Source organism: Coregonus lavaretus, assembly GCF_964263955.1.
Source record: "Coregonus lavaretus genome assembly, chromosome: 36".
Classification (NCBI taxonomy): domain Eukaryota; kingdom Metazoa; phylum Chordata; class Actinopteri; order Salmoniformes; family Salmonidae; genus Coregonus; species Coregonus lavaretus.
Window position 1 is genome coordinate 18,954,107 of NC_140023.1, and position 27,389 is coordinate 18,981,495.

Sequence of the window (27,389 nt, forward strand, 5' to 3'; positions counted from 1 at the left end):
TTGAGTTGCACCCACAGCCTCAATTCGTTGGGGCATGGACTCTACAAGCTGTCGAAAGCTTTCCACAGGGATGCTGGCCCATGTTGACTCCAATGCTTCCCCCAGTTGTGTCAAATTGGCTGGATGTCCTTTGGGTGGTGGACCATTCTTGATACACACGGGGAAACTGTTGAGCGTGAAAAACCCAGCAGCGTTGCAGTTCTTGACACAAACCGGTGCGCCTGGCATCTGCTACCATACCCCGTTCAAAGGAACTTCAATCTTTTGTCTTGCCCATTCACCCTCTGAATGGCACACATACACAATCCACATCTCAATTGTCTTAAGGCTTAAAAATCCTTATTTAACCTGTCTCCTCCCCTTCATCTACACTGATTGAAGTGGATTTAACAAGTGACATCAATAAGGGACCATAGCTTTCACCTGGATTCACCTGGTCAGTCTGTCATGGAAAAGGCAGGTGTTCCTAATGTTTTGTACACTCAGTGTATATGTGTCTGGGCTGTTTGGTGTTCCATAAACTCTAAACGCATAGAAAATGACCTATTTTGACCCCGCATGAACACGCAGTGAGCTCAGAAGTGGCTCTGTGGCCTTGACATTCGTGCCCTATTTGAACAGTGTAACCGCTCCCTGAATGCAGCCTTTTAAATGGTTTAATGGGATTCAGCAGTCAGTCTCCAGACATCTGTGGGCAATGGAAATACGTACAGGTATTGGCTATGGCCTCTTTATCCCAGCACAAAGGCAAACCTTTTAAAAGCTGTCCTCTGCCTGCCCTCCACCCTCTACCCCTCTGTTCAGCAGGCTCTCCCTCCACCCTCCTGTAAAGGCAATACCATAATGGTGGCCTCTCTCCCAGGAAACATAAATTAGACATAGGAAGGCTTATAAAGCCACTCCACCCCATTTATTGGGAATCGTGTCAAGGTAGCGCGGCCCACTCCAGCGCCCCATGCTTTTAGCTCTAATGAGAATGCTGTTTCTTCCTGATCCCTGTGTGTGTGTGCTGTATGAATGGATGCCTGTATGGTGTGGTGACTTTAATTGAGGCATGCAGGACACGTCCTCATCTCTTTACTAAATCATCTGCCATGAAGACGTCTGGTTGCTTCTCTCCGCTAATTGGATCAGTGTGTCTGTGTTCTGGGCAGCAGCCAGACAGACTATACAGACTGGAGATGTTCCTTGTCCTTGTCTCGTGCCCCAAACACTTCTCATAACATCATCCTCACTTCATGCGGGAGTCTAAGTGTCAATCTATTCAAACTAAGGAGGACTGTGAAATACAATGCAAGTTTTTGTATTGCACAATATAGATTATAGGGCATAATACACTTACAACTCATATGTTCTACCATCAAATGTCCTTTTTAAAAGCTAAGTCACCATTTACTGAGTCCATTGGCTTCATTTCAGCCTTGCTACAATCGGCTACTGTTTCTCCACTGGACAGAATATGTGGTTGTGTTCCCATGCAGAGCCCAGACCTCACAGCAGCTTCTATGTGTACTGCAAGAGTGTGTGCCGGGCCATCCAACCGGGGAAGCTACGTGTGCGCTGCAGAGCCTGCAAGCAGGGAACCCTCACCTTGAGCCGGGTAAGTCATCCAAGAATGTAGGACTACAATACTGTAGCCAAGAGCCACTGCCACAGAGAAACTCTCACTGAGAGAGGCACTGAACTTAAGATACACTGTTTCTCTGAGTACAACAAAGTCCACGCCATATATCCTTTTTGTTGCTCAACTGAGTAAAATGTGTATTTATGCTACACACAATGGCTTAGAGTTTAGACAGGTAGGTCCACAGCGAACAATAATCCCACATAGAGGAACATACCCTCCCTCTATCCCCTCCTTCGCTATTGTATAACATTACCAATAACTATGTTTTTTCTCAAATGGAGGAATTCTGTCACACATCTCCACAGTAAACTCTTCCTCTGCCTGTCTGTTCAGCCTGCGGCCATATTTACCTCAGGTCCATATGGGACATCTCTCTGTGTGTGTGAATGGGCAGGACTCCCACAAATAAGGATCCTGCCATTGTTTAAACTACGACAGAGTGACACTTCACTAAGCCCACATGCCTGCTCTGCCGTCTCCGGCCGCCCACACCACTCGGAGACTGTTTGTCCACTGTCACCATGCCAACATTGTCCACTCTCCGTGCCAGTTTCCTGCCAGGGCTGGTGATTATCTAGCTCAAGCTTGGAAAGGACCCAAGTCAGTCCCTTCAAATCGCCTTTTCCTTCTCATATCCTGACAACCCAGAGCAAATATCCAGAGTAACACTCTTTCCCCTCTGACCACTGTCCTCTCCATACCTAACCACTGCCCAGCTGAAGCTGCCACTCACACTGCTATCTCCCACAACCACAGCCTCACAGACTGCATTGCACCCACCCCACCCTGACCCCATCCATCTAGGAGAAACTGATTGCTCCCGAGACAGACCTGTCAGTCACAGAGGTGTGTGTGTCTGTGCTCATGTGTGTGTATAGCGGGGGGCCTCTCAGTCACCTAGGTGAGAGTGTAGGAGACAGGAAATGAGGCTCACAGTGAGTTCCTATTCCTGAGCCTGGTATTAGAGTAGGTGTTAATTAGCATGCTGCTCTCAGTGTGTGTGCCCCGTGCTTTTAGAAGAAGGCTGTGTGTGTGTGTGTGTGTGTGTGTGTTGTTTTTGTGCTTGTTCAGTGTGCTGTATTGACACAGGGGGACTGTAATAGATAGACTGAGGTGAGCACAGGTGTCCTCAACTGACCAATCAGTTTAGCCAATAGAGTGGGGTCCCTCTTCTGCCCACCGATCACATAGCTCGGTCAATGCTGTGAGATCAGCACAGAGATAAACCCTGTTTGTTAAACAATAATCAAATTAAAACTTTGCGGGTTGGAGACGCTGAATCCGCTTCCCCGCCAAAAAAAGAGGGAGAGGAAGAGAGACAGAGGGGTGTGTTTCTAAATGATTCATTCATCATTTATGTTCAAGGGTGTTTGTGTGTGTGTATGTGTGGTGCGTAGACACATCGGGGGTCTGTGTGACCTTTCTGGCTGTCTCTGAGCAGGTGTGTGCATGTGTGTAATCATTTGCCCCACCACCAAGGCACGCAGGATCCCCTCCCTCTCTCTCCCTGCTTCCTCCCACCCAACAGGGAGTAATGATTTTCTTAACCTTTTCAGAGGCTTATTAAGACCGCTGTCAGAATGTTTGAATGCTTATGCTAATGAGTGGCGTGCAGGCAGAACAGAGGAGGATGGGGGGGGGGGAGAATCGTCCCAAAACAGGATAAGGATGCACCAAATAAGGATGCACCAAGCAACCAATGTCTGAACCAGCATGTGCTCTGTTGAGGAGGGCTGGACCGGCAGCTCTTCCTCATGAGGCCGGAGAGGCTGAACACATGCAGGGGTCTCTGACTTTTACACTGCAGTACTGAGGGCCTGGCAGCTGCTAAGGGCCACACAACAGATCCCTTTACATTTACATTTACGTCATTTAGCAGACGCTCTTATCCAGAGCGACTTACAAATAGGTGCATTCACCTTATAGCCAGTGGGATAACCACTTTACAATGTTTTTTTTTTTTTTTTGGGGGGGGGGGGGGGGGTAGAAGGATTCAGCAGGGAGGAGAATGTGGCAAAGAGCTTCCTAGGGTTAGAGGCGGATGCTTGGAATTTAGAGTGGTAGAAAGTGGCCTTAGCAGCAGAAACAGATGAAGAAAATGTAGAGAGGAGGGAGTGAAAAGATGCCAGGTCTGCAGGGAGTCTAGTTTTCTTCCATTTCCGCTCAGCTGCCCGGAGCTCTGTTCTGTGAGCTCGCAATGAGTCATCAAGCCACGGAGCTGGAGGGGAGGACCGGGCCGGCCGGGAGGATAGGGGACATAGAGAGTCAAAGGATGCAGAAAGGGAGGAGAGGAGGGTTGAGGAGGCAGAATCAGGAGATTGGGGGGAGAAGGATTGAGCAGAAGGAAGAGATGATAGGATGGAAGAGGAGAGAGTAGCGGGAGAGAGAGAGCGAAGGTTGCGACGGCGAATTGCCATCTGTGTAGGGGCAGAGTGAGTAGTGTTGGAGGAGAGGGAGAGAGAAAATGATACAAAGTAGTGGTCGGAGACTTGGAGGGGAGTTGCAGTGAGATTAGTAGGTCTGTTCGTTCAGCCACCCTGCAGAGACGTTTAAAGGCATCAAGAGACTAGCTGACCTACGGCTGCCAGGAATCGAGGGTGGAAAACCCCCCAAGAGTTGGCACAGAAGGCAGGAATAGGGATGGGCATTCAAAATGCCACAACAGCAGACAGTGCGCAGTTGTTTCCAGGGTGTGATCCCAGTAGCTTTTGGCTAACAGTTGCCTAGGCTAACAGCAACAGTGGAAGAGAAGTCTGGTCAGGGGACATCCATTGGAGGGTAATACGTTGAGCCCTGGCCACCAATAGCTGGTTGGCTCGGGTTGACCCCGGAGTCAGGGCGGGGTGTCCGTTTTGTGCAATAACAGTTTTTTATGTGCCCGGGTAATGCCATTACTGTTTCTGTTGGACTGTCTGTCTGTGAGGTTGGGGGTGATCTTCTCTGTGGAGATGTTTGTGATGGGGCTCAGGTATTCAAGCAGTGAAAGGGCCAAATGTGTTTTGTTGAACTTTTTGTTTGGCCAGGCCAAGTTGGCCATAGGTTGAATTTGAGTTTTATACAATTATTAACAGTTCGGAGATGTTTCAGGAGGTATGGGTGCTCATGGGGGCTGTCTGTATGGCTAGAGAGGAGGGGTTGTAATGTGGTGCTGTATTGTATTGTGCTGTGTTGTATACTGTGTAATGGGTTTGTGTGTGGAGGTTGTGGTGGCACGTAATATGTTTTTGTGTGTGTGTGTGTGTGGGGGGGGGGGGGTTAGTGTAATGAGGGTGTCTCATTAAAGTAATACAAAAAGCAAAAAGTCTCTCTCTCTCTCTTCCCCCAGGGCCCGTCATGTTGGGACGATGTCCTCCTCCCAGAGCGTATCCATGGCGTCTGTCAATCAGAGGGTTGCCTTGGCAGGGTAGCGGTAAGACTAGTGAACTATCCACCACCACCTCAAACCCCCTCACTGCCACCACAACTGAATTACAATCTCATAACATGACCACACCTCTACCAAACATCATGTAGCACCCTCTATCTCTTATCTGCCTTCCATAGGAGTTTTACCTGAAGTGTGCTGCCCACCCCACCTCTGACGATGACACGTCTGTGGCCCTGGACCTCGTCATGCCCAATGTGCGGGATGTTCCATGCATTGCCTGCACAGATATCATGTAAGTACGTGTACAATATTGTCTGTGCAGCCTGTATATCAGCCTAATATAAACAGCATGTTTAAAATGAAAGCAATAGACCGATTTAGGCTTACACACACTCACACACACACGCTTGCAGGCAGGTAGACAGACGCACACCCCTGGCCCTGTCTCTCCCTCCTGCAGTCTCTCCCTCTTGCAATCAGTGGCTCCAGACAAACAAAGCTGTGATTCTGTCAGTGTGGCATATAACAGATGAAGGTCAGCCTCCCCATCCCTGTGATGGCGGCGGCCATACTGTCACTGCCTCACCCACAGAGGACAAAAGAAGGGAGGGCCAGTCCGTCACCTGCTGCCCACAACCGATACAATGGAGCCCAATCACAGACGCCATCATCTCAAATCAAGGACTCGCCACTACGATCGTGATTGAAGTGGGGCCGTACAATTACCCTCCTGAGTGAAGCTTTGTTTTCCCTGGTGCTCCTCTCGCCTTGCTGCCGCCACTTAGCACAATCAGCTCCTTGGTTTGTTTAAAAGGGCAAACGGATGAGAAAACCACAGCCACAGAGTTACTACTGTAAGACTACTACTGGGGTGTTTCTCAATATGTATACTGCCGTTCGTTCTCCGAGGACATTCTCTTGCAGACGTTCTTGGGAGGACGAGAGTGTGGAGAACGCATACAATTGTACATTTGAGAAGCACTGCGCACTCCCCTGCTACTGCATTACCTTTGACCAATACAGATGAAACAAGATAACTACATAAAGCAAATGCAAGCTTGCAACTTCATAATTATCAGCTAGCTATATGTGAATTGTGTTAATCTAGATAGCTAGCTAGTTGAACATGTAAAAAACAACCTACAACTAATGTTATGAAAGGTAGATGGCCAATGTTAGCTACGAATTCTTCGTAGGTAGGTAGCTAGCTACCAATACTTTGTCAGATAGCCTGCTGTCTAAGGATATTCTAGGCAGTTAAACATGCCAAAATGATCACAGTATGTATTTATTAACATGTTAAGATAAAGTATTGTAGTCAGGCAGGAGTTCATTTTCTATCGCTTCAGCTCAAAACCAACCGCCATTGTTTTCCAAAAAATGTGCGTTGTTTGTTACGTGGTTGCATCATATTACGTCAACAATCCTGGGAATATTTCAGTTGACGCTTGCATTGATGCATGCTTTGAAATGTGTACGAACGAAGTATGCATCTGAGATCTTTCAGAAGTAACAAGATGTGCTTTGGCTGAGTGAGTGGGTGGTTGCTAGGCCTCTTGAGTGCAATATGTACAGTAGGTGCTGTATGGGAGCGAGTTCGACTGAGGAGCGGCGAAGGTCTGAAGGATTTCTCTGGCTGGGGTTGGACTGGCTTAGTTTTTAAAATGTATTTAGGCGTTACTCAACCAGGTAAGGTTTATCAACCAGGTATCATTTATGCAATTTGCAATTAATGGTGTGAAGCAATACATGAAGTCAAGTGGAGATGTTGGTGAGAGACATAGTCTGTGAGAAGAGGGTAAGAATGACAGATATGTGATGGAGAGACAAAGAGAACAGGTGAGGAACAGAATATGGATATAGAGAAAGAGAGAGAGAGACCACACTCACCTGCGTCGATGTTACTCAGTTACTGTGTCAGTCGTGAACGGTTTCACCCGCTCTCGCTCAGTATCCCTAGCCCCTCTGTCTTTGTAGCAGCCATGATATTATCAGAACTCCTCAGAGACCTCCAGTCTCTCACTGCTGCTTTTCCTGGAGGGGACTATCTGTTTTCCCCTGCCTCCCGCACTAAATAAATCCCCCCTGTGGGGCTATGATAGAACAAAACACGCACACGCGCGTGAAACATATGCTTACATTGCCAAAGCAAATGAAATAGATAATGAACAAAAGTGTAAACAATCAAAAATGAACAGTAAATGTCACACTCACAAAAGTTTCAAAGGAATAGAGACAAGTCAAATGTCATATTATGGCTATGTGCAGTGTAATAACGATGTACAAAAGGGAAAATAAGTAAACATATACAGTGAGCACCATAATTCATTGGACAGTGACCATTTTTTTGTTATTTGGGTTGTGTACTCTAGCACTTTGAGTTTGAAAGAATACAATGACAATGAGGGTGAAGTGCAGACTGTCAGCTTTAATTTGAGGGTATTTTCATACATATAGGATGAACCGTTTAGAAATTATAGAAGCTTTTGTACATGGTCCCCCCCATTTTCAGGCATCAAAAAACATTGGACAGTTTAACATAATGTAGAATAAAGTAATCATTGTTCATATTTGGTCGCATATCCTTTGTATGCAATGACTGCTTGAAGTCTGCGATGCATCGACATCACCAGACGCTGGGTATCTTCCCTGGTGATGCTCTGCCAGGCCTGTACTGCAGCCATCTTCAGTTCCTGCTTGTTTCGGGGACTTATTTCCTTCAGTCTCCTCTTCAGCATGTAAAATGCATGTTCAATTGGATTCGATCCGGTGATTGACTCGGCCAGTCAAGATTTTTCACTTTTTGGCCATCAAAAACCCCTTCGTTGCTCTAGCAGTATGTTTAGGGTCATTGTCTTGTTGCATGATGAAGTGCCGTCCAATGAGTTTGGAGGCATTTGGTTTTATCTGAGCAGATATAATATTTCTGTCAACTTCAGAATTCATTGTTCTACTTCTGTCTGCAGTCACATCATTGATGAAGACAAGTGAGCCTGTTCCACTGGCAGCCATACAGGCCCAAGCCATAACACCCCCTCCACCATGTTTTCATGTTAATGATGAACCAAACTGTTGACTTGGGCATGGCATGGGTTTTTGCAATGTTCCTGATTGATTGATTTTCATTTCTGAGCCTTATGACGGCCAGCTTCATTTGCATCGACACTGCTGTCTTCCTCATGTTGTCACACCCCAACAACAACCTCCAAAGGCAATAGCAAAGTCTAGAATCAATACTATTCATCAACAGCTCTCCTGCATTCACTAACGACACAAATTATTACACCTGCCTAAAGACACACATCTGTGAAGCCAATTTAACAAATACTTGTAGTACCTTAAAATGGGTGGACCATGTACAAAAGGTGCTGTCATTTCTAAACGGTTCATCCGATATGTATGAAAATACCCTCAAATTAAAGCTGACGGTCTGCACTTCACCCTCATTGTCATTGTATCCTTTCAAACTCAAAAAATGGTCACTGTCCAATGAATTATGGTGCTCACTGTATGTATATATATATATATATATATATATATATATATATATATATATATACACACACATACAGTTGAAGTCGGAAGTTTACATACACCTTAGCCAAATACATTTAAACTCAGTTTTTCACAATTCCTGACATTTAATCTTAGTAAAAATTCCCTGTCTTAGGTCAGTTAGGATCACCATTTTATATTAAGAATGTAAAATGTCAGAATAATAGTAGAGAGAATTATTTATTTCAGCTTTTATTTATTTCATCACATTCCCAGTGGGTCAGAAGTTTACATACACTCAATTAGTATTTGGTAGCATTGCCTTTAAATTGTTTAACTTGGGTCAAATGTTTCGGGTAGCCTTCCACAAGCTTCCCACAATAAGTTGGGTGAATTTTGGCCCATTCTTCCTGACAGAGCCGGTGTAACTGGGTCAGGTTTGTAGGCCTCCTTGCTCGCACACGCTTTTTCAGTTCTGCCCACAAATGTTCTATAGGATTGAGGTCAGGGCTTTGTGATACCTTGACTTTGTTGTCCTCAAGCCATTTTGCCACAACTTTGGAAGTATGCTTGGGGTCATTGTCCATTTGGCTTTAACTTCCTGACTGATGTCTTGAGATGTTGCTTCAATATATCCACATAATTTTCCTTCCTCATGATGCCATCCATTTTGTGAAGTGCACCAGTCCCTCCTGCAGCAAAGCACCCCCACAGCATGATGCTGCCACCCCCGTGCTTCACGGTTGGGATGGTGTTCTTCGGCTTGCAAGAACCTCCTTTTTCATCCAAACATAACGATGGTCATTATGGCCAAACAGTTCTATTTTTGTTTCATCAGACCAGAGGACATTTCTCCAAAAAGTACGATCTTTGTCCCCATGTGCAGTTGCAAACCGTAGTCTGGCTTTTTTATAGTGGTTTTGGAGCAGTGGCTTCTTCCTTGCTGAGCAGCCTTTCAGGTTATGTCGATATAGGACTTGTTTTACTGTGGATATAGATACTTTTGTACCTGTTTCCTCCAGCATCTTCAAAAGGTCCTTTGCTGTTGTTCTGGGATTGATTTGCACTTTTCGCACCAAAGTATGTTCATCTCTAGGAGACAGAACACGTCTCCTTCCTGAGTGGTATGACGGCTGCGTGGTCCCATGGTGTTTATTTTATACTTGCATACTATTGTTTGTACAGATGAACGTGGTACCTTCAGGCGTTTGGAAATTGCTCCCAAGGATGAAGCAGACTTGTGAAGGTCTATAATATTTTTTCTGAGGTCTTGGCTGGTTTCTTTTGATTTTCCCATGATGTAAAGAGGCACAGAGTTTGAAGGTAGGCCTTGAAATACATCCACAGGTACACCTCCAATTGACTCAAATGATGTCAATTAGCCTATCAGAAGCTTCTAAAGCCATGACATCATTTTCTGGAATTTTCCAAGCTGTTTAAAGGCACAGTCAACTTAGTGTATGTACACTTCTGACCCACTGAAATTGTGATACAGTGAATTATAAGTGAAATAATCTGTCTGTAAATAATTGTTGGAAAAATTACTTGCGTCATGCACAAAGTAGATGTCCTAACTGACTTGCCCAAACTATAGTTTGTTAACAAGAGATTTGTGGAGTGGTTAAAAAACGAGTTTTAATGACTCCAACGTAAGTGTATGTAAACTTCCGACTTCAACTGTATTTACACAGTACCAATCAAAAGTTTGAACACACCTACTTATTCAAGGTTTTTTCTTTATTTTTACTATTTTCTACATTGTAGAAAAATAGTGAAGACATCAAATTATGAAATAACATATATGGAATCATGTAGTAACCAAATATTTTGTATTTGAGATTCTTCAAATAGCCACCCTTTGCCTTGATGACAGCTTTGCATACTCTTGGCATTCTCTCAACCAGCTTCATGAGGTAGTCACCTGGAATGCATTTCAATTAACAGGTGTGCCTTGTTAAAAGTTAATTTGTTAATGCAAGTGTTTTGCCAATCAGTTCTTTTGTGACAAGGTAGGGGGTGTATACAGAAGATAGCCCTATTTGGTAAAAGACCAAGTCCATATTATGGCAAGAACAGCTGAAATAAGCAAAGAGAAACGACAGTGCATCATTACTTTAAGACATGAAGGTCAGTCAATACGGAACATTTCAAGAACTTTTAAAGTTTCTTTAAGTGCAGTCGCAAAAACCATCAAGCGCTATGATGAAACTGGCTCTAATGAGGACCGCCACAGGAATGGAAGACCCAGAGTTACCTCTGCTGCAGAGGATACGTTCATTAGAGTTACCAGCCTCAGAAATTGCAGCTCAAATAAATGCTTCACATAGTTCAAGTAACAGGCACATCTCAACATCAGCTGTTCAGAGAGGACTGCATGAATCAGTCCTTCATGGTCGAATTGCTGCAAAGAAACCACTACTAAAGACACCAATAAGAAGAAGAGACCTGCTTGGGCTAAGAAACACGAGCAATGGACATTAGACCGGTGGAAATGTGTCCTTTTAATCTGGAGTCCAAATTTGAGATTTTTGGTTCAACCGCCGTGTCTTTGTGAGACGCGGTGTGGGTGAACGGATGATCTCCGAATGTGTATTTCCCACCGTAAAGCATGGAGGAGGAGGTGTTATGGTGTGGGGGTGCTTTGCTGGTGACACTGTCTGTGATTTATTTAGAATTCAAGGCTCACTTAACCAGCATGGCTGCCACAGCATTCTACAGTGATATGCCATCCCATCTGGTTTGGGCTTAGTGGGACTATCATTTGTTTTTCAACAGGACAATGACCCAACACACCTCCAGGCTGTGTAAGGGCTATTTGACCAAGAAGGAGAGTGATGGAGTGCTGCATCAGATGACCTGGCCTCCACAATCCCCCGACCTCAACCCAATTGAGATGGTTTGGGATGAGTCGGACCGCAGAGTGAAGGAAAAGCAGCATATGCTCAGCATATGTGGGTACTCCTTCAAGACTGTTGGAATAGCATTCCAGGTGAAGCTGGTTGAGATAATGCCAAGAGTGTGCAAAGCTGTCATCAAGGCAAAAGGTGGCTTTTTAAATAATCTCAAATATAAAATATACAGTGAGGGGAAAAAGGTATTTGATCCCCTGCTGATTTTGTACATTTGCCCACTGACAAAGAAATGATCAGTCTATAATTTTAATGGTAGGTTTATTTGAACAGTGAGAGACAGAATAACAACAAATAAATCCAGAAAAATGCATGTCAAAAATGTTATAAATTGATTTGCATTTTAATGAGGGAAATAAGTATTTGACCCCCTCTCAATCAGAAAGATTTCTGGCTCCCAGGTGTCTTTTATACAGGTAACGAGCTGACATTAGGAGCACACTCTTAAAGGGAGTGCTCCTAATCTCAGTTTGTTACCTGTATAAAAGACACCTGTCCACAAAAGCAATCAATCAATCAGATTCCAAACTCTCTACCATGGCCAAGACCAAAGAGCTCTCCAAGGATGTCAGGAACAAGATTGTAGACCTACACAAGGCTGGAATGGGCTACAAGATCATCGCCAAGCAGCTTGGTGAGAAGGTGACAACAGTTGGTGCGATTATTCGCAAATGGAAGAAACACAAAAGCAATCACAAAAAAACACACAAAAAAAACACAAAAGACCTGTCAATCTCCCTCGGCTTGGGGCTCCATGCAAGATCTCACCTCATGGAGTTGCAATGATCATGAGAACGGTAAGGAATCAGCCCAGAACTACACGGGATAATCTTTTCAATGATCTCAAGGCAGCTGGGACCATAGTCACCAAGAAAACAATTGGTAACACCCTACGCCGTGAAGGACTGAAATCCTGCAGCGCCCGCAAGGTCCCCCTGGTCAAGAAAGCACATATACATGCCCGTCTGAAGTTTGCCAATGAACATCTGAATGATTCAGAGGAGAACTGGGTGAAAGTGTTGTGGTCAGATGAGACCAAAATCGAGCTCTTTGGCATCAACTCAACTCGCCATGTTTGGAGGAGGAGGAATGATGCCTATGACCCCAAGAACATCATCCCCACCGTCACACATGGAGGTGGAAACATTATGCTTTGGGGGTGTTTTTCTGCTAAGGGGACAGGACAACTTCACCGCATCAAAGGGACGATGGACGGGGCCTTGTACCGTCAAATCTTGGGTGAGAACCTCCTTCCCTCAGCCAGGGCATTGAAAATGCGTCGTGGACCCAAAACACACGGCCAAGGCAACAAAGGAGTGGCTCAAGAAGAAGCACATTAAGGTCCTGGAGTGGCCTAGCCAGTCTCCAGACCTTAATCCCATAGAAAATCTGTGGAGGGAGCTGAAGGTTCGAGTTGCCAAATGTCAGCCTCAAAACCTTAATGACTTGGAGAAGATCTGCAAAGAGGAGTGAGACAAAATCCCTCCTGAGATGTGTGCAAACCTGGTGGCCAACTACAAGAAACGTCTGACCTCTGTGATTGCCAACAAGGGTTTTGCCGTCAAGTACTAAGTCATGTTTTACAGAGGGGTCAAATACTTATTTCCCTCATTAAAATGCAAATCAATGTATAACTTTTTTGACATGCGTTTTTCTGGATTTTGTTGTTGTTATTCTGTCTCTCACTGTTCAAATAAACCTACCATTAAAATTATTGACTGATAATTTCTTTGTCAGTGGGCAAACGTACAAAATCAGCAGGGGATCAAATACTTTTTTCCCCTCACTGTATTTTGATTTGTTTAATAATGTTTTCTTTACTACATGATTCCATATGTGTTATTTCATAGTTTTGATGTCTTCGCTTTTATTCTACAATGTAAAATATAGTAAAAATAAAGAAAAACCCTTGAATGAGTAGGTGTATCCAAACTTTTGATTGGTAGTGTGTGTATATATATATATATATATATATATATATATATATATATATATATATATATATATATATATATATATATATATATATATATATATATATAAAATAAATAAACATATCTCTCTCATTGCTGTGAAATGTCTCTGTGTCTGTCCTCTCTGTAGGAGTCCAGTGTTGGTGTCCCAGTGTCCAGACCGTCATGTCATTTGTCTAGACTGCTTCCACATGTACTGTGTGACCCGCCTCAACGAGAGACAGTTCATCCACCACCCAGATGTCGGCTACTCACTTCCCTGTGCAGGTAAACTTGTGTGAATGTAAGTCAGTTGCGCTATTGAGTTCTGCCAAAAGACTATGAGTTGTGGTAAGATTGTGTAAGTTGTGGTCCGACTGTGTTGTGTGTGTGTGTGCGCGCGCGCACGCGCGCATGCCCGGGTGCTAGTTGTGATAAGACTGTGTGAGGGGCCTGTCAGTGATGGATTGTGGCTGCTCCCAGGCTGCAGCGAGGGGGAGATGGTGTCAGAGCTCTGTCCTCACAGGCACACACAGACTGCCCCTCTCCCTGCCCCCCTCTGTGCCCTCCTGCCCCAGGACATCCGTTAGTGCCACTGTGTAATGGGTCTCTAGGGAAGGCCACTGTCCCTCCACCACTGACAGCACCCTCACTCTCTCTCTCTGTTTCTCTCGATCTTTCTCTCTCTCTCGCTCTCTCTGTTTCTCTCGCTCTCTCTCCCTCTCTCTCTGTTTCTCTATATCTTTCTCTCTCTCTCGCTCTCTCTGTTTCTCTCGCTCTCTCTCCCTCTCTCTCTCTGTTTCTCTATATCTTTCTCTCTCTCTCGCTCTCTCTGTTTCTCTCTCGCTCTCTCTGTTTCTCTCTCGCTCTCTGTTTCTCTCTCTCTCTCTCTCTCTCTCTTGCTCTCTCTCCCTCTCTCTCTGTTTCTCTATATCTTTCTCTCTCTCTCTCTCTCTCTCTCTCTCTCGCTCTCTCTGTTTCTCTCTCGCTCTCTCTGTTTCTCTCTCGCTCTCTCTGTTTCTCTCTCTCTCTCTCGCTCTCACTCTCTCTCCCTCTCTCTCTGTTTCTCTATATCTTTCTCTCTCTCTCTCTCTCTCTCTCTCGCTCTCTCTGTTTGTCTCTCGCTCTCTGTTTCTCTCTCGCTCTCTCTGTTTCTCTCTCGCTCTCTCTGTTTCTCTCTCGCTCTCTCTGTTTCTCTCTCTCTTTCTCTCTCTCTCTCTCTCCCTCTATCTTTCTCTCTCGCTCTCTCTCTCTCTCTCTGTTTCTCTCTCGCTCTCTCTGTTTCTCTCTCTCTCTTTCTCTCTCTCTCTCTCTCTCTCTCTCTCTCTCTCTCTCTCTCTCTCTCTCTCTCTCTCTCTCTCTCTCTCGCTCTCTCTGTTTCTCTCTCGCTCTCTCTGTTTCTCTCTCGCTCTCTCTCTCTCTCTCTGTCCTTCGCTTTACTATTTCCCCTCCCCCTCACTTCCTCACTTCTGTTTCTCTCCCTATCATTGCCTGTTCTCTTTCTTCTCCTCACTTATTCCTGTCTTTTTTCTTCTTACTCACACAAGAGAGGGATACTTATGTTGGAGTTTGCTCACTTTGATATCCACACTCTTTCTTCTCAATGCCAGATGCGGCTTTGTAAAGTGGATGTGTCTCTCTCTGCGTTTAGCAGGTGTTTGAGAGTGGGTATGTTTTAGGCTTGGATATGGAATTGTGTGTGTACATGCATGCATGCGTTCGTGTGTGTGTGTGCTTGTGTATGCAACAACTACACTCTGTGGCCCGTGTGCCAAGCGCCATTCCTAGTCTGTTTGTTCAGGCGATCGTCACTGTTTGTGCGTCTGCTGACAGGAGATTGGGCAGAAAGGTCAGACTTCACCCTCAAATGCCATTTTTAAATAACTTTTAACAGCCCAGCCAAAGCACACTTGTCCAAAAGGCATGGATGAAAGGAGAAAACACAAGTTGCAAGCTGAATTTGAAATAAAGATTGGCCAAACCGATAAAGAGTTTGTGCTAGGAAGGCTGAAGCAGCTTTTCTCTGAGAAAACTAAGCCGGAGCCAGAAGAAGACCTAACCTTCTTTCGAGATGAGGTTTTAACACACAACTATATTACAGGGTTCAAAGACATAAAACCCTGCCGAATATCTCAGTTTTAACATTCACACAGAGCATTTGCTCTTTAAAGGTAACTTTAGCTATCTGCATAATATCCCTATACCCTCTCTCCTTCTTTTTATATATCTCTAACTCCTTGATTTCTATTGTCACCCTCCTCTCTCGACCATTTTTGAGCTGTCAGGAGCTGTAACGTCTTTGAGTGACAAGTAGTGTGAGACGATGATTCTCTGTTTCCCTATTTTCTCTCTTTCATGATTATTGCCTACAGTAGTATTTCCAACAGCAACAGTGAAACCTTAGAGTCTGTCTCTCTGATAGGCTCCCTCTCTAAGGGGGTCAGAGGTTAAGACTCAATCTTGTCCTCCCTCCAAGGGGACTCAGCGGGGGGTCATTCTGTCAAGCAAACACTATCACACACACACACACACACACACAGGAATTGTACAGTCGGCAGTACTAACAAACCTTCTTCATACATGCACTGTGTTGCACTGTCAAATATTGGGGGATACATTGGGGGTTGTCACAAGGTGCCAGGATTCATTTCCTGCCCTGTCTCTTTGTGGTCTCTGGACGCGGATGGTGACCCGGGTGGATGTTAAACATGCTAAGCCAGCCAGTCGGCTGGGGTAGAGGGAAGATAAGGTGGAATTGCACCTGTTGGACTCAGCGCTTGACACTTTATCAGCAAGTGAGAAATGTCCATAAATACCAGCCAGTGCCTGTAGCCTCTACCGCGCAACACAAGGCACAGTCTCTGTAATAGCACAGATACCGAGATACAAAGTCCCATAAAAAACCTATCTACCCCTGATTCATATTCTTGTGAGGACAGGGAACTACTGGTGGCATATTATTCTGTATGGTCCCATATCTGTCTTGGATTAATATTTTCATGGACATATGCATTTGCTTTAGCAATATAATCATGTAAAAAAACCTATCTGCTCTTGATTAATATTCCTTTTGGGCCCTGTATCTGCATTTAGATGTATATTCCTGGGAGAATTTATATATGCTCCAGATAAGTATTGGTGCAAGAAACGTGCATCGGCTGTAGATTGATACTCATGTGAAGACCTTTATCTGCTATGGATTAATATTCCTGTGAGGAACCAAGATCTGCTGTTGATTAATATTCCTGTAACCACACACATACAGTTGAAGTCGGAAGTTTACATACACCTTAGCCAAATACATTTAAACTCAGTTTTTCACAATTCTTGACATTTAATCCTAGTAAGAATTCCCTGTCTTAGGTCAGTTAGGATCACCACTTTATTTGGAGAATGTGAAATGTCAGAATAATAGTAGAGAGAATTATTTATTTCAGCTTTTATTTCTTTCATCACATTCCCAGTGGATCAGAAGTTTACATACACTCAATTAGTATTTGGTAGCATTGCCTTTAAATTGTTTAACTTGGGTCAAACGTTTCGGGTAGCCATCCACAAGCTTCCCACAATAAGTTGGGTGTATTTTGGCCCATTCCTCTTGACAGAGCTGGTGTAACTGAGTCAGGTTTGTAGGCCTCCTTGCTCGTACACGCTTTTTCAGTTCTGCCCACAAATGTTCTATAGGATTGAGGTCAGGGCTTTGTGATGACCACTCCAATACCTTGACTTTGTTGTCCTTAAGCCATTTTGCCACAACTTTGGAAGTATGCTTGGGGTCATTGTCCATTTGGAAGACCCGTTTGCGACCAAGCTTTAACTTCCTGACTGATGTCTTGAGATGTTGCTTCAATATATCCACATAATTTTCCTTCCTCATGATGCCATCTATTTTGTGAAGTGCACCAGTCCCTCCTGCAGCAAAGCACCCCCACAGAATGATTCTGCCACCCCCGTGCTTCACGGTTGGGATGGTGTTCTTCGGCTTGCAAGAACCCCCTTTTTCCTCCAAACATAACGATGGTTATTATGGCCAAACAGTTCTATTTTTGTTTCATCAGACCAGAGGACATTTCTCCAAAAAGTACGATCTTTGTCCCCATGTGCAGTTGCAAACCGTAGTCTGGCTTTTTTATGGTGGTTTTGGAGCAGTGGCTTCTTCCTTGCTGAGCGGCCTTTCAGGTTATGTCGATGTTGGACTCTTTTTACTGTGGATATAGATACTTTTGTAACTGTTTCCTCCAGCATCTTCACAAGGTCCTTTGCTGTTGTTCTGGGATTGCTTTGCACTTTTCGCATCAAAGTACGTTCATCTCTAGGAGACAGAACGCGTCTCCTTCCTGAGCAGTATGACGGCTGCGTGGTCCCATGGTGTTTATACTTGCGTACTATTGTTTGTACAGATGAACGTGGTACCTTCAGGCGTTTGGAAATTGCTCCCAAGGATGAACCAGACTTGTGGAGGTCTACAAAATTTTTTCTGAGGTCTTGGCTGATTTCTTTTGATTTTCCCATGATGTCAAGCAAAGAGGCACTGAATTTGAAGGTAGGCCTTGAAATACATCCACAGGTACACCTCCAATTGACTCAAATGATGTCAATTAGCCTATCAGAAGCTTCTGAAGCCATTACATCATTTTCTGGAATTTTCCAAGCTGTTTAAAGGCACAGTCAACTTAGTGTATGTAAATTTCTGACCCACTGGAATTGTGATACAGTGGATTATAAGTGAAATAATCTATCTTTAAACAATTCTTGGAAAAATTACTTGTGTCATGCACAAAGTAGATGTCCTAACCGACTTGCCAAAACTATAGTTTGTTAACAAGAAATTTGTGGAGTGGTTGAAAAACAAGTTTTAATGACTCCAACCTAAGTGTATGTAAACTTCCGACTTCAACTGTGTGTGTGTATATGTGTGATATATATATATATATATATATATATATATATATATATATATATATATATATATATACTATATACTATATACTATATACTATATATATATATATATATATATATATATATATATATATAATATATATATATATATATATATACTATATATTTATATTCCGGACTCCTCACGTTGCTCTTTCTAATATTTATATATTTCTTAATTCATTTATTTACATTTTTGGGGATTTGCGTGTATTGTTTTGTATTATTATTTATTATTGCACTGTTGGAGCTAGGAACATAAACATTTTGCTACACCCGTGATAACATCTGCAAAATATGTGTACGCGACCAATACATCTTGATTTGATGTCATTGAGAAAACAGAAAGGTGTCAATGTTTTTTTTCGCATACATCCTTTCTGAATTTAAAGTAATCCAAGAAGTAATCGTCTAGTTTTTCAAAAGTATCTCTAATCTGATTACAATATTTTTGTTGCCAACCGTTTGTGTCTGTGAGTGAGAGTGAGCATTGAAGAAATGAGTAAAAGAGTGAATATTGAGATGGAAGACTCCTGCTCAGACTCCAGCTCCTCTAGAGATGACTGTTCTATTCCAGTGAGGGCTCTCTACCCCACCCCATCCCCATCTATCCGGCCCCCTGTGCTATCTTCCTGCCTTTCAACTCCAGAACCTCAAAGCCCATCTCTCGGCTGCACAGCTCTTGTTCTTTTTTGTTTAATGTATTATGGGATAAGATATGGAGGATTTTCAGGAGGGGAAATCTTAAATAATAGAAGACAAAACAGCCCCCAATCCACAGGGATAAATGATGGCTGAAATGGGAGACAAAGCACAGACGTGGTATAGTATAGCCTTGTCTTAACTCAATCACTGACACTGGACTAGAACAGTAGAATACAGACAGTATTACAGGATATGATTCCTGTTCTAGGTGCACCACTGACAGTGTTTTGGTGTTTAGGTGTTTGTTGATCAGTGTGTGTTTGTGTCCCTCACCTGAGTCATGGCCTTGTTGACTGATCTGTTGGCTGATTTCAACGGAGAGATGGGCTGTCTACAGTGTGTGTGTGTGTGTGCATGCGGGTGTCTGCATATACTTGTGTATGTGCATGCATGCATATACACTGAGTGTACAAACATTAAGAACACCTTCCAAATATTGAGTTGCGTCTCCCCTTTTGCCCTCAGAACAGCCTCAATTTGTCAGGGCATGGACAGGGATGCCGGCCTATGTTGAGTCCAATGTTTCCCACAGTTGTGTCAAGTTGGCTTGATGTCCTTTGGGTGGTGGACCATTCTTGATACACATGGGAAACTATTGAGTGTGAAAAACCCAGCAGCGTTGCAGTTCTTGACACAAACCGATGCGCCTGGCACCTACTACCATACCCCGTTCAAAGGCACTTAAATATTTTGTCTTGCCCATTCACCGTCTGAATGGCCACATACACAATCCATGTCTCAATTGCCTTAAGACTTAAAAAGTATTCTTTAACCCGTCTCCTCACTTTTATCTACACTGATTTGAAGTGGATTTAACAAATGACATCAATAAGGGATCATAGCTTTCGCCTGGATTCACCTGGTCATGGAAAGAGCAGGTGTTCTTAAGGTTTTGTACACTCAGTGTATATGTTTGTGTTTGTGTGTGTGTGTGCTGTCTCTGTCTTGCTGGTGGCATTAGAGTCTCATCAGAGCGGTGGATGGCGCAGGCTCCATTAATCCTCATCATGGTGGCTGTCAGGCCTGCGAGGGCGCAGCGCGCCACACACTCCTTAATCAAAGACATAATTAGCCGATAATTAGTAGATTGGAAATGTGGATTGAAAAAACAAAACAAAAAACAGTTATACTTCCACCATCTGAGGGGCCAGATTGATGTGCAATCTGCCCATGTGTTTGGCTGACAGGAACAGGCAGGGATGGTGGGAGGGAGGCAGGGATGGAGTGTGTGTGTGTGTGTGTGAAGTACACACTGTTTGTGTTCAGGCATCCTATTCCTGTGGGGTTCTAGTGGAAGTGTTCACTGTGGAGGAGCTGAGGGGAGGGACCAGGGGTGAAGGTGTGTTTGTGTGTGTGGTGATCCTCTCTTTTGTCTCTGCCTCAGCCTTCCACAAAGAGGAGGACAAAAACGCTAAGAGAGATGGAGTGAGGGAGGGAGAATTAGAGATAAGCAAATAGGGAGTGAGAGAAGAGACATCTAGTGAAAAGAGAATAGAGTGCATGTGAAAGTATGTCGGACAGAGATTGAAGAAAGGTAAAATGGATCAATAGACAGTAATTGAAAAAGAGAAATGTTGATTGTGAAGATGGATTCTCAAGGTGAGCTTGTTGAGGGAGTGGTAGGCAAACGGCCACTTATGTCGGATGTTGGTCGGGCTGGCTGGCTCAGTGTGATATGTATGTATATTGATCCTTCTAACCAGCTTTTGTTTTATCTAGTCTGTGTATTATTTGTCATTCATAACATTGTTTCTGGGTGGGTAGCTTAGTGGGTAAGAGCGTTGTGCCAGTAACCGAAAGGTCGCTGGTTCTAATCCCCGAGCCGACTAGGTGAAAAATCTGTCGATGTGCCCTTAAGCAAGGCACTTAACCCTAATTGCTCCTGTAAGTCGCTCTGGATAAGAGCGTCTGCTAAATGACTAAAATGTAAATGTAAATGTAATATGCATAATTTAACAGCAAAAAAAACTGTGGCATCACAAGGTAGCATCACAAAAACGTAATCACTCGCTTGTCACAATAAATGGTCACAATGTGTAACCATTGAAATAGAATTTTACTTGAATTCTGTGTTTTGCTTTTTAGAGAAATAGCACAATAGATTAGGTCAGTTGGACCAAAACCTGTGGGGGATAGGTCCAGAATCTCCTCATTGCCGCCCAAATAGGCTATTGTTTATATGTGTATTTCATACTATACTAGGGTAAAAAGTTTATAATGCTTGAATGGATGTCATCCCCAATACATGTTCATGACATCGTCACCAATCAACAGCATTGCACTTAAAAACGACTGCAACTTCCACAACTGATTTCTAAATGGCTAACTATGTTACCAGCTTATCAGAACGGGAGCATTAAGCAAAAAAAAAAAATCTAAACTTGAAAGGACAACTTCAAAATGAAGCGAACCAACACAGCCAAATATACCCAAATTAGATTTCAGTAACAACATTGTAGCCATGTTAGAACACAAATGACGGATTTGACAAATATCCACTTTGTTAGTACAGCTTATTTAAATGTGCAAATGTTGCACGCACACACACACATTTCTATTTTCTCATTATTGTCATTGATTGAATACTGTCCTCTCGTAGGCACTTGTCTGTGTGCCCAGCTGCCCTTCATGGAGGAGAATGAAATAAAAAATGAGATTTGGAGACCTTCAATCCTCCTTTATCAGTGGCCGGAAGCTTGAGGCTGAAATGTGGCACGCACCTCTATCTGCTGAGGAGACACTAACCCCACTTTTATGAGTATTGATTCAGAGCACACTTTATGAAAAAGGCCCATTTTTGTTTTCTGTTTCAGCTAGTTATTAAAGTGGAAATTGAGTTATAATTCTGATGGATTTTCCCAACATTTCTGTGTCCGGTTGAATTCTTCCTCTCTCAGTGAACGTGACCTGCTCTTTTTACATGAACGTGACCAGCTTTTTTAAGCCTTTAATTAAGCAGGGAGTCAAATGAGCCCTGCAGAATACAAAATTACAAAAATCAAATATGAAATGCAATCAATAAATAATAACAATCAATCAAACATTTAAGCCAAACAGTTTCCCCAACAGTTTCCTTAGCTTCCCCTAAAGTTTCCCAATCTATCAAGACATCAAAGGAAATTACAAAAACACGTACACCAGGTCTCCACCATTCTTTTCTTCTTCACATTTTAATCATTTAGCAGACGCTCTTATCCAGAGCGACTTACAGTAGTGAGTGCATACATTTTGGTACTTTTTCATACTGGTCCCCCGTGGGAATCAAACCCACAACTAGGGCTGTTACGGTGACCGTATTACCGCCACACCGGCGGTCACGAGTCATGAAGGCAGTCAAATTTCACGTGACCGTTTAGTCATGGTAATTAGGCTTCTCCAAGCTCTGACGCTGCTGATGGTCATTAGTAGCCTACCAAACTTGCTAACTGCCTGGTACTCAGCACTCTATTGTCCCTCTAATCACTCTGACATCAATGCAAATGTAATCGAAAATCTAATCAAACACTTAATGGGAGCCCATGAGCTCATGTTGCGCAACATTTCTATAGGCTATGCAATTGTGAGAGAAAACAGAGTGATGGCCTCTATTAAAAAGAGGAGGATCCTATCAGCTTTTTATAGGCTAGGCCTACTATAATTATTTCTCAACTTTCCTAATATTAAGCACATTGCTTCTATTTACAACAGGAGTATAGCCTATCTGGCTGGCATGAAACAGAACCATGGGAAAAGCATCCTCCTTTCGCTATTTAAGTGCATAGCTGACATGTATTTTTTTCCGCTGCCCCTGTTTCGAGACAGGTGCATGATAATGGTCCATTCTAAATCAAAACAAATTTCACACATATAATTTATAATAATATAATATGCCATTTAGCAGACGCTTTTATCCAAAGCGACATTTTTACATATGGGTGGTCCCGGAGATCGAACCCACTACCCTGGCGTTACAAGCGCCGTGCTCTACCAATTGAGCTACAGAGGACCACTGTCATTGTCATTTATATTATTTAGTATATGTAAAGACAAGATTAAATCAAGAATAGTGTGATTGGTGACAATGTTAGCCTATCACTTGTGAATGATATATTATCACTTGTGAATGATGCCCAGCTTAAGGCAAGAAACAGCTAATGCTTTTTTTTGCGACTTTTTCTAGTCATAGTCGCACACTTCATGTAGCCTAGCCCATAGGCCTATATGTTTTCATAAGGTTTATATCACAACTAAAATGGCCAAATAACTTCTTAAAATGAAGCACATTAATACGCTTTACAACGGGTGTAGAGCCTAACTGGCATACGTACACACATACACAGCGCGTGAGTTTCAAATTTGGGGAAGATCATTTTCACCATAAAAATGCACCTTTATAATAAAAGCATTACATGCATAATCGCATTTGTGGTCACCTTTAAGAATGGTGTTTTCCTGCTAATGGAACATTTGCGCTTATAGCCTACTGCCGTGTGCGCATTGCTGCACTTATAATGTGAAGAAATAGCCTAATTGTTTATCAACATTTTAAGCTAAACGTTCTCATCTGTTATGTTTTACATTTAAATTTTTTGTCATTTAGCAGACACTCTTATCCAGAGCGACTTACAGTTAGTGAGTGCATACATTCATTTTTTTCATACTGGCCCCCCGTGGGAATCGAACCCACAACCCTGGCGTTGCAAGCGCCATGCTCTCCCAACTGAGCTACACGGGACTATGTCAGGCTCATTGCTAAAAACAGGTTTTTTGATGCTAGCGGTTGTATTCATTTGGGATCTATCACATCCCACAACTGTTGCAGACTATGTTTGTAATATTTATTTCTCGCATAGAATAGGTCAACTTTTGTACTATGGGGGATAGTAAATTGACATACGCTAGTGCTTTTGCTGTTTGTTAGGCCTACTCATCTTGTTGACTGACGAAAAGTAAATGTAGACCATTCTTCCAATATCTTCAACATACGTCTCACAATTGGATAAAGGACACACGCAGTTGCGTCCCAGATGTGTCTGTCTTCACTTGTAGCCTGTGAGAAGACCCGATCACGTAATGGAGAGCCATGTGAGTGAGGGGTGCTTCGGCACGCAGCCGGGAGAAGGGAATTATAATTATTATATTCAGCCCAAGGGCACAACGGTCACTGGCTGCAAAAAGCATGTTTTTTTAGGGGACATTAAGACCACACAAATTAGATGCCGCCGGGAAATTTGAGGCATTATCAAGTGATTGTCAAATTATGAATGAGAGACTGATGGAGTGTGTACAGCAAGCTCAAAAAACAAAGCAGAGCTCATGTCTTTCATGCAACTTTTATTAGTGTCACATCATGCAGCCTTAGAATGTATTACATTTGTTTACATGTAGCCCAACATTTGTATCACAACTAAAGTTACATAAATAACTCTAAATTATGCAAATAGGAATACCTGTTTCTTTGTTAACCGCTCAACACAGAATAGCCGCATCTGCGCACTCCCTCAAATCTTTTGGAGAAAATATCCTTTATATTTTATCCAGCTATGTTCAATTGTATTCTTCATACTATAAAATAGTATAAAATAATGCCACGGAATTCTATGCAAATGAACTAGTGTAGCCCACAGCCATACGGCATAGCCTGATCAGGGCCTAACATAAGGACAACTCAGAGTATGCTATTATTTTATTCTAAAATAGACTATATTTTCTTCATATCATGTTTCTTTAGACCTGTCTAAAATAAATAATGGAATTATTGTGATGGTGTAGGCTATATTACATGGATTTATTTGACTTTTTTAAATGTAGATGTTCCAAAGGTCTGCATCAGTGGCTTGTAGGCTATGCGTGGAAGCCAGGAGATGCTAAATGTGTTTATGTTAATTAACGGGCAATTACCATGAGACCAGCAGTTATTTGCTTGACAATCACCTGCTGACAAAATGTCATGACTGCCACAGCCCTACCCACAACCCTGGCGTTGTAAGCGCCATGCTCTACCAACTGAGCCACATGGGAGGACTATGAAATGAATGAAAGGTAGGGAGTCTAATCTGTGTCCTGAAATTCATTCCATGTTATGTGGCGCTTAAAAATGAAAGGCTGTTTCCCTAAATTATTTCAAGAAATATAGCTGCAAGCAGCCATTAGCGGGGTTCAAGCCCTATGGCCCTTATTACCCTTGGATGAGGTACTTCTGTACTCCTTACCACGCCTGCCAAATATCAGAAATCAAAATCAAACAGATCATGCGATATGCTTTTGATGGATTGTATACATTTTTTACTGATGTCTTCTTCTCCTGAATCGCTGGACCAATCGGCACCAAATGTGGTATATAGCATTTATGGACCCACTTCTTTTAAACGCAATATTTTCCAAGACTCTAGCTCAAACAATATAGCCGCTAAAAGCCACTCATGTGAATGCCAAGAAATACAATAGCTTTGTTGAATTGTTTCCCACAAAATCCAGCCAATTTTTTCCACCTGGTTGAATGTCTGATGTATAGGTTACTAGGTGTATGCTACTTCTTCAAAATTGAAAATCAAGAGCCCTCCCTCTCAAGTCTCTCCCTCTCTCTTCCTCTGCTTCTCTAAATCTTTATTTTCCTGTGGAAGTGCTGACAACACCTTGGGAATCAGAAGCCTTATTCACTTTCTAAGAGGCTTTTGGGCTCAACAATGGAGCTCTACAGGAATAAGAGCTAAACATAGCTGTATTCAGATGTGACCCGGATTCAACTCATCAAACTGCCTCTCTGAAATTGGGCCATTATACACTAGGCTCCTGCACTAGACGCTTCTGGGAGGAACCATAGCATCCTGTAGACAGGATGAGGACAGATGATGCTATTTATTGAATAGATAGAGAAGGTGAAAGAGGTAGAAGCTGTATACATGTGTACAGTGCCTTCAGAAAGTATTCATACCCATTGACTTATTCCACATTTTATTGTGTTACAGCCTGAATTCAAAATTGATTAAATAGATGTTCTTTCTTACCCATCTACACACAATAGCCAATAATGACAAAGTGAAAACATGTTTTTAGAAATGTTAGCAAATGTATTGAAGATGAAATACAGAAATATCTCATTTACATACGTATTCACACCCCTGAGTCAATACTTTGGCAGCGATTACAGCTGTGAGTCTTTCTGGGTAAGTCTCTAAGAGCTTTCCATACCTGGATTGTGCAACATTTGCACAATATTATTTTCAAAATTCTTCAAGCGCTGTCAAATTGGTTGTTGATCATTGCTAGACAAACATTTTCAGGTCTTGATTTTCAAGTAGATTTAAGTCAAAATATGTAACTTGGCCACTCAGGAACATTCACTGTCTTCTTGGTAAGCAACTCCAGTGTAGATTTGGCCTTGTGTTTTAGGCTATTGTCCTGCTGAAAGGTGAATTCATCTCTCAGTGTCTGGTGGAAAGCAGACTGAACCAGGATTTCCTCTAGGATTTTGCCTGTGCTTAGCTCAATTACATTTATTTTTTTATACAAAAAACTCTCCAGTCTAACAATTACAAGCATACCCATAACATGATGCAGCCACCACTATGCTTGAAAATATGGAGATTGGTACTCAGTAATGTGTTGAATTGGGTTTGCCCCAAACATAATACTTTGTATTCAGGACAAAAGTGAATTGCTTTGCCACATTTTGTGCAGTATTACTTTAGTGCCTTGTTGCAAACACAATGTAAGTTTTTGAATATTTTTATAACTACAATGTTGTTGATCCATTCTCAGTTTTCTCCTATCACAGCTATTAAACTCTGTAACTGTTTTAAAGTCACCATTGGCCTCATGGTGAAATCCCTGAGCGGTTTCATTTCTCTCCGGCAACTGAGCTAGGAAAGACACCTGTATCTATGTAATGACTGGGGGTATTGATTAGTGTTTGAAATTCACTGCCCGACTGAGAGACCTTACAGATAATTGTATGTGTGGGGTACAGAGATGAGGTAAAGTAGTCATTCAAACCTGTTCAACCTCATTATTGCACACAGAGTGAGTCCGTGCAACTTATTATGTGACTTGTTATGCACATGTTTACTCCTGAACTTATTTAGGCTTGCCATAACAAAGGGGTTGAATACCTATTTACTCAAGACATTTCAGCTTTTCATTCTTTATTAAATAGTTAAAAAAAAAAAAAAAGGGGTATTGTGTGTAGGCCAGTGACCAAAAATCGCAATTTAATCTATTTGAAATTCAGGCTGTAACACAAAAAATGTAGAAAAAGTCAAGGGCTGTGAATACTTTCTAAAGGCACTCAGTGCATTCAGAAAGTATTCAGACCCCTTGACCTTTTCCACATTTTGTTACGTTACAGCCTTATTCTAAAATGTATTACATTAATAAAAATCCTCATCAATCTACACACAATACCCCATATTGAC

At 42.7% G+C, this 27,389-nt stretch overlaps 1 protein-coding gene across 1 annotated transcript in view; it reads left to right on the forward strand.

Moving 5' to 3' along the window:
• Positions 1-27,389, forward strand: part of prkn (parkin RBR E3 ubiquitin protein ligase) — an 83,572-nt gene that overhangs the window by 27,967 nt on the left and 28,216 nt on the right. Inside the window, exons 4-7 of the mRNA XM_084153446.1 lie at positions 1,482-1,600; positions 4,953-5,036; positions 5,171-5,286; positions 13,502-13,638. Coding sequence (XP_084009572.1) covers positions 1,482-1,600; positions 4,953-5,036; positions 5,171-5,286; positions 13,502-13,638 — 456 coding nt within the window. The remainder of the gene's footprint in view (positions 1-1,481; positions 1,601-4,952; positions 5,037-5,170; positions 5,287-13,501; positions 13,639-27,389) is intronic.